The sequence below is a fragment of the Aspergillus bombycis genome (genome assembly GCF_001792695.1).
Source record: "Aspergillus bombycis strain NRRL26010 chromosome Unknown contig00246, whole genome shotgun sequence".
NCBI lineage: Eukaryota > Fungi > Ascomycota > Eurotiomycetes > Eurotiales > Aspergillaceae > Aspergillus > Aspergillus bombycis.
In genome coordinates this window covers 3,693-12,094 of record NW_019170248.1, presented here as the reverse complement: position 1 = coordinate 12,094, position 8,402 = coordinate 3,693, and the positions used below count along the sequence as shown (strand labels likewise).

Genomic DNA, 8,402 nt, shown 5'->3' with positions numbered 1-8,402 from the left:
CAGTTAACTAAGATCTCAGGGTAGTTATAAAGACAGTAAAACTATACTGGCAGAATATCAAAAGTAGAATTAATTACCTAAGTACGCCTCAATATGCTACATTACGGGAGACTTGTCAATAAAATTTATTGAACTCTAATTATAAATAGCTATATTCTGTTATATTTAATATAGTATAATTAGTATTTATACTCAGTTCTTATTAAGAAAACTACTAGCTATACTAAGTTCTATAAAGAAATAAAGAGACTGAAGATAAATAAGAATAGAATTACTGATAATATATACTTTATTAATTATAAGTTTTCTTATATATTTACTTATATTATTTTTACTATTATATCTATATTTCAAAAATAGTCTTCTATATTTTTTTTCTTTCCTCTAATCTTATTAATATATTTCTAAAGAAAATTATAAAAGTCTTAGTCAGAATTTATCTCAAAAGTTAATTAAGATTTCTTGATTTTTTCTTTTAACTCAACGAAATATTCTTTAATAGAATTAAAATCCAGAGAGTAAAATAGTAAATATAGTATTTTTACTTCTATCTTAGAGTATAATTATATAATCCGGGGAAAGTAATAGAATAATATATTATCTATTATTAGAATAGATTTAGATTTAGATTAATATCTACAGTACTGAAGAAACTATTCAATAAAATCTTTAAAAACTGTAGTATTGGTTAAACCCTTAAAAAATATAAGATATTATAATATTATCTTGAGTATATACAGACAGTATCTAGTAGTATTTATCTCGATAGAATTTAGATACTTAGACTGGGATTATATTAAATAGAGACTAGTCTATCTATCTATATTCTATCTATTTATTACAGCTAGACTTATCTATATAAATAAGATAATATAAATAAAACTTAGATAGTTTATATTAATAGAAATTCTGTAAAAGAGAATTCTGCTCTTTTACCTTTTGCTAAGATTTCTTTTTTATTTAATCTTTCCAGTTAAAGGCTTATTTAATATTTAATATAGATAGTAATATATTAAATTTATTCTATAGAAAGATAGCTATTTTATTAATATAAAGATCTGACTTTTCGAGAAAATAATTATAAAATATATTAAATATTGGATAAATAATACTCGGTTATCGGCCGGTGTAAACTAGGGGAGATCTGGCCGTACTAAATAACTGTATATTTTTATAAATATTTATAATTGACTGCTAATTATATTTCGCAATCTTGGCTATTTATACTATAGTTAGTTTCTGTTGGCTGAGAATTATATAGATAATAAATTTACACTGTCAGGGCTCAATATTCTGTACTATTTTATAATAGACGGTATCTTAATAGTATATATCTGAGTTCGGAGACTATAATTGATAGACAGGATACTGTTATTATATATTATATTATATTACTCTGAGATATATCTTTGTTTTATATTATACCGCCTGCTATCAGTACAGAAAGATAATATATATCTACCGTATAAAGCTTAGCGGGCCTTGGTATTTAGGGCTTAAAAGCAAATATATATATATCGGATATAGAAAACAATTTCGGACAGATCTGTACTGATATTAATTGAATTTCTATAGAAAGACAGCTGCTGAAATAGAAAGTACTGTTTGATAAAGATAAGCAACTGAGGCTTGAGATATATATTAATTATTTTGGTGATATTAACTCAAGAACAGATAAAAGAGATCCTTTATCCGCAACAGTGGGAATATAAAAAGAGCGGGAGACTCGGATTAATACAGAGTACTCTACCGGACAAGCTTCAGTATAGAGATAGGTTTACCGAGTGATATGCTGCCCTGGTCACCCTTGCCACTATTACAGTCAATTCTATTAGTTAGACCCGGTGGGAAAAAAGTATTACAAATTTTTAAGCCACTATATAAGAAGTCTTGCTGCCTATATAGAGAAAGATAGTATTCTGGAAAACTATAACGATATTTCTTGTAACATCTGAGAAACCTTGTATACTGAGAAAGAAAGAGATCGCGAAAGAAAACAGAAAACTTCTAGTTCTAACTCCACAATAGGATCAATAGGCCAGCCAATCAATATCTATATCCTCCCGGTGTATCCGTCCCAGCCGCTAGTATTGTTCTCTAACAATACTAAATCACGAGTCCCGCAGGCTGATTCTTTTGAAATCTCTAGATCTCTAGAAGACTTGATAGATAAATATATAGACTGGTAGCTATCACAAATAAATACCGATCTATTCAGAGATAATATCAAGAAGGCCCGTGACATAATCTTGGAGAATTGTCTGGATATTAAACAGATTTATTGTGAAATGGAGCCCGAATTTTTTATTAAGCGGGGTATTAAGCTAGGTGTTGTCCGCAGATTTGTCAGCGAGATTCTTTTGTGGGTCAAAGACAAGGAACAATGCGGACGAGGATAGAGTGGCTTGATATCTCTATATAATAATTGTTAAGTATATACAATGAAAAGAAAGATATTATAATAGATGAGTAGATGTATTTATTATCTCTTTATCTTATAATCCGGTAATATACAAGCTACTACAGTTATATGCGGATATTTTGGGTCTGTCTTGTATCTTTTCTCTAGGACAATCTTTAGTCTTGCCCGGGGGTCTAGATAGGTTTCCTATTCTACAAACTATGTTTTTATATATGTTTGAGGTAACTATTATTGCTGCGCTTCGCCAGTACAGTAGCGGTTGGATATATAGCTGAAAATAATGCGATCTTATAACTTAGAGTTAAGATAAGTGAGCAGGCTCTTAAGATTATCTAGGAAAATGTCTAATTGGGGTTTTCTGCGGTAAGTATCCTAATATATTAAATAGTCAAGAGTACTGATATTTGCTCTTCATCTCTATTTATCTATAGTATCGCTGTAGAGACTGCCAGATGTCTGTTGTCCTCCAAATGTTTGACAGCTACAAACTTGGTATTTGTGAGAATATAGCTATACTGTATATTATGCTGATGTATATAGAAATTTACTTGAGCCAGGATCTGCTTATATTCACGCTGTACTGTCAAGGCTTGAGAAAACTGTATCGAAGACTTCTATTTCTAAGATATCTTCAGGTCCCCCGGAGCTCGGTTGGGATAAGAGATAGGGTTTCCTTCAGCTTCTATAAATGCAGTATCTGGTCGATATAAATTAATAATATTCGCTGTACTTCCTCTATCAATTGTGATTGGCAAAAGTTGCTGTAATATAAGTGCAGGAGCAAGTTGTTCAAAGGCAGCCTGAAGTAACTGTCTAATACGAGGCAACACCAGTTTAGTAAAGCAAAGATAAAACTGAGGCTTGTCTTTTATCGCAGCAGGGGGAGATGTGAAAGGGTCGATTTGAATCTGTTTTGATTGTAGTACAGTACTATATTATTGATTGATTGTCGAGTAATTGAACTCGGGCCAAGAAAGTATGTCGGTGATATTATCTGTGCTATATCGGGGATTAGTTGTGTTCTGTGACGGGGCGGTATTCTCAACAGATATCGGTGGAAGACTAATGGAAAGATACCGGAGCAAATTTTGATTTATTTTTCAGATATTATAGTCTCAAGATGACCCAGTATAGAATTCTATGGTTGGATCTGTCAGCAAGACTGCGGGGTTCAGCTTATATTGTCTTGGTATTTATGTGGTTGTAGATCTGTACCTAATTAATAAAACGGTATACGGAGGTGGCCAGAACTGTATATATCTGAGACAACTTCTGTCGATGTATATGGAAGAGAGATATTCGATAATATGTCTGGATTGACTTATATTCCGGGTAAACTAACCCTTACGATACGAAGAGTCAAAGTATCTGAAATATCTCAACAAATCTATTACAACGGTTCTACTATGGCCGACCCGATTAGTGTCGTTTCCGCCCTTCTGATAACTGTGATGCTAGCTCTTGAAGTAACTACGAAACTCTATCAGACAGTTAATAGCTTTAAATCGAATACTAAAACTGTTTGTAAGTTTCGGAATAAATTGCACGATTTAGATAGACTGCTGTAGACTCTCAAAAACTCGACCGATAACTCTAATCTTGATCTTGGTGTTCTCGATCAACCGCTTAGTAGGCAGAGTGGTGTATATCTATTGTTTAAGATATTGGATAAAAGCCGCACAACGCTTCCACCACAGTTAGGTCTTCTAAAAGATGATTCTGCCATTGAAAATACAAAGGAGAAGTTGAAAGATTGTTTACAAGGTATTCGAACAGGGCAGCAGTCCTTGGTTCTTGATAGCCAGATTGCTACGGAATCTGACACAGACGAGCTTCAAAGTATGGAAGAGGAAAGGGTTAGCGCTCAGGAATGCTTAGCTTTGTGTGAGCTGATTCTTGAGATTTTGGATCAGTCACAGCCTAGCCTGTCCGAGGACTCAGAGAATACCCTCGAAAGTCTTGAGGAAAGGCAGGTAGCGAGTTCTAAGATACGAATTATCAAGGAAATTCACCGATCCGATGCTTCTTCAATCTTTGAGACGGAATTCGATGGCGATAAGTTTGCCATGAAGCTTGTAAGTAGATGATCACTTATACTGGCCGGTTTTACTCACATTTTAGTTTCACAACAATGGTGATCCAGGATTTGCCGAGAATGGTCGAGATTTAAATCGATTCCGCTGTGAGTTGAACGCTTACGAAAACCTTAGGAAATACCACGTTTGCAAACAGGGTGTCGTTCCGTACTTCTATGGGTATATTGATCAAGTTGATCCTTTTGCGTTCCAGCCGGCTCTCCAACATTTTGTTAACGATAAATTCCCTCCTAAAGCAATACTACTCGAATATCTTCCAAATACCGAAAGTTTGAATTGCAAGAATTACTCGGATGCCCGCTACCAGCATGCGATAGATGGTATGAAAAAGATACACAAAGCCCACGTTCACCATCAAGATATATACCCCAAAAATATTCTTTTTGTTCCTGGAACCCCGGAAAGGGTTGTGTGGGTCGATTTCGATGTTGCAACAACTTTCCCAAGCGTCGGGCCGACGAAGAGCGGCGTAGTCAATATGAGGATGCCCTTGTTGCAGAGTTTGGTGAATTCTTGGTTTGTCTAGTTTCAATTCTTGCTAAGAGAGAAAACTAACTTTTTCGTTGTCTAGCGAGAGGATCAAAAGCAGGGACTTCCTCCAAACACAAAGTTTTATTAGTGCTCCAGTACAGTGATTCTTGAAATCGGTCTGACCTTTGAAACACTTCAATTGCTTGTTGGCCCCACCGCCAAGCACTTGGCAGAAGTGATTCACTGAGATATTTTTAGCCTGCATTGTACTGTACCGTAATTATGCAAATGTTATGCGCAGAGAGTCACATGACTGACAGCGGCTCAGATAACGACAACAGCCCACTGAGTGGCAAATTCCCTTACTCCTTTAGTTTCGAGCAATGCATCCACCAAAAACAAACTGCGCGTCAATTCTATCCTTGTTTCAAGCTGTCAAGACTCTATTGAGTTTCAATAATAAATCAAGATATTCGTCCATCCGTTATATGGCAGCGCCAACCCATCGCTCCTATTTCGCGCCGAGCACAGTAGGAACACAAGTTTTAGAGAAAGCTCGGTGGTCGACGAAATGATATGCCAAGCAAGACAATATCATGACTTGTTCGCTATTGTTCACCAATCTTGGCGCTCCGCCGCTCTGCTGCCCTCTTATGCCCTCTTATGGAAAGAAGTTGAAGCATCATGAAGATTTTATAGTTTCGGATGGCCTTGAAGCGTGCGTGATATAGTGGTTGTCAAAGTCGCTGGTCGGTGGCCTGCTAGAAGGGGAGACGTTTGTCTCCACTCGCCCAACCGACCTTCAGTATAGCGTCCTTCGCAATAAGGTACAATGAGTTCTGCTCGTGGAGCGTGACCGCGCCTTCAAGGTGCTCCGTGTCGACCACAAGGGTTGAAGAACCTTTCTCCCGAACCTCCGCAGCTTCTTCAGCGCCCAACCACTTCAGATAGTACTTAAGATCACTTGAACCTGTGGCATGCTCGATCTGGATTTTCAGCGAGCGCAGGGAGTCAACTATGTAGACAAACGACGATTCTCCAGGGGTTAGACATCCAAAGTTCTTCGATCCTTGGACCAATGTGGAATACTTTAACTCATTCCCTATTGACTTCGCGCAGTCATGTGATGGGGACGGACTACCCGGTGGCATATCCGCCATATTCTCCGTACGTGGATCGCTGACACCGACAATCTTGCTTGAATCAGGTAGCCGCGAGATACGGCTGCCCGCTCTTGTTGCCTTGGACGATATTGAAGCCCTTGTTGTTGTTCTAGATAATGGAAGTGTGAACAAGGTACTTTCATTTGGGTCTGGATAGATGACTTTCTGGTGAGTTGACAATAGCGCGACACAGGTCTCTCTGAAATGGTCACCTAAAGCCTGAGAAAATCTTTGCTCTAGCTCGGCAAGTTGTGGTATACAAGGTATCCGCCAACCTGGATATAGTCGCCCGTGAGATTTTGGCATGTATATCTTCTGATACAACTGGAGACATAAGTTGCAAAGAAAGCAGGCATCCTTGCTCGAGCAGATTACTCGTGGCAACAATGTCGGGTGTTTCAATTCGCAGTGGGCTATCAACTGGATCTCGGCATGGATTTTTGCCTCTCTTAAGGTTCGTATGACCTGGCTAGAGTACCGGTCGATAGCTTGCTGCTGACTATTCTTCAATATTGCGCAAATTTCTCTTAGGAGCTTCTGCTGACTACCCCTTGGGCTGGCTTCGGCGATTTTGGATTGCAACTCAGGAAAATAACCCTTAATTACAGGAGAAGCAAACGCCTCCTCAGGGAGTCGAACGGGGATTGTTCTCATTGCGCGAGCCAACGGAGATTTCTTTGCCGTACGGTACAGATACCTAGCGACTTCCCAGTACCTGCTGACCTTGCTAACAATGTTGAGCAAACTTCTCCTTGCGCTGGGGCTCATGTCCCGATTTGGGATGATGCCAAACAGGTCAGAGAGTCCCAAAATATGCTGTAGTTGATGAATGCCTTCCACAACCTCCACTAAACGTGTATCGACCTGATATTGGGACCATGAGTCCAGGAGTTTCTCGACTTCCTTCGCTCTTTGGGTGAAGTTGTCCGCGGTCTTTGATAGGTTTCCGTCATTCAACTTCCGCCTAATAGTCTTCACAGCTAGTAGGGCTTCCTGAAGCGTGCCTTTCAAGGGGCGTTTTGTTGAAGTTTTCGATGTACAGGCCATCCGCAACCGAGACAGTATGCGCGATGAGCACATAGAAACCACGGCAGTAAGAATTTGATTCCCTGTCTCTCGATAGCGAGTTGACTCTGGTATTGTTAGCATTCTTCACGAGCAAAAACTAGACACTCACTAGAGACAGTCGCGAGAATTGCGAATATTCGTTCGAAGCCCTGCTTAATATAGCGAATCGTATCCTCTCCATCATTATAACTCGCTTTATTCACGGCGAATATGACGTTCAGGCTACCTGAATCAGTATCCTCCTCTAGGCATAAAGCGGGGATATGTTCGACGTCATCTTTGCTATGTGCAATAAATGCTAGTGTGCTGGCTAGTTTACGCTCTGTATCAAAAGATAATGTAGAGCGCCTTCCGGAGACGGTTTGACAATGAGTGCGGTTCCTCGATGGTGGCGCCGGTACGTTTCGAAGTAGGTAGGATATAGCAATGTTCTCGGCACAAACAATTTTGATATCGGAGATTGTGGACATTGAAAGATTGATATCTTTGTAAGGAATTGGAAGCAAAGGTATACGGTAGATGGTAGCTGGAAACTTGAGTCCAAAGACTCATGAGTTCTATCCCCATCCCTTTACCCCACCTTGTGTAACCACGAAATCATTGGCGCTTGCTCAAGTTCATTTCGATTGGTTACTGATACCGCAACTGATGCCCAACACGCATTCTTGAGCAGGGCAACTTTCCCTTGTCAATGAATCCATAACATGCCGCTCTGCTGTGGTTGCAAACAGCTCATCTTTTGCCTATTGTCTCATATATCATCTTGCGAGCTGTCCCCATCTCCAAGAAATACCAGGTTTGGCGACCACTGCCAAGTACACCAGGATGGGCATAGTTATTTCTGTCAATTTACCCCCCACCAAGTGTGGATCATCGCACGAGTTGTTCAGCATCTTGGAATGAGGCATATTGTTCTTACTAGGATCGATCAAAAATTCAAGTAATGTACATATATATCAAATACTACATAAACTTTATGTTTTTCATGACAAGAATATTACAGCTGCCCTCAGTTTAAGTCGCTCCGCTCAATAAAAGAATCACGCTAAGTTCTTGGCAGTGGGACCAACAGACAATTGATAAGTGTTTGAAGGTCAGACCGATTTCGAGAATCACTGTAAGCTGAACAGGAACACTACTAGCTAAGGACTCGTGTCCAGTACTTTTAGCTGATAGCTGATA

At 38.8% G+C, this 8,402-nt stretch overlaps 2 protein-coding genes across 2 annotated transcripts; one reads left to right on the top strand and one right to left on the bottom strand.

Annotated features, from left to right (window-relative positions):
• Positions 1-4,263: 4,263 nt before the first annotated feature.
• On the top strand, positions 4,264-5,153 carry ABOM_012230 (uncharacterized protein; the record flags this gene model as incomplete). The annotated part of the gene is made up of 3 exons (XM_022539357.1): positions 4,264-4,497; positions 4,544-5,034; positions 5,090-5,153. The coding sequence occupies 3 exons, from the start codon at positions 4,264-4,266 to the stop codon at positions 5,151-5,153; spliced, it is 789 nt and encodes a 262-aa protein (XP_022382926.1).
• A 597-nt stretch (positions 5,154-5,750) lies between these two features.
• Positions 5,751-7,690, bottom strand: ABOM_012229 (nucleic acid/nucleotide deaminase domain-containing protein; the record flags this gene model as incomplete). Its single annotated transcript, XM_022539356.1, has 2 exons — positions 5,751-7,285; positions 7,330-7,690. The coding sequence occupies 2 exons, from the start codon at positions 7,688-7,690 to the stop codon at positions 5,751-5,753; spliced, it is 1,896 nt and encodes a 631-aa protein (XP_022382927.1).
• Positions 7,691-8,402: the final 712 nt, after the last annotated feature.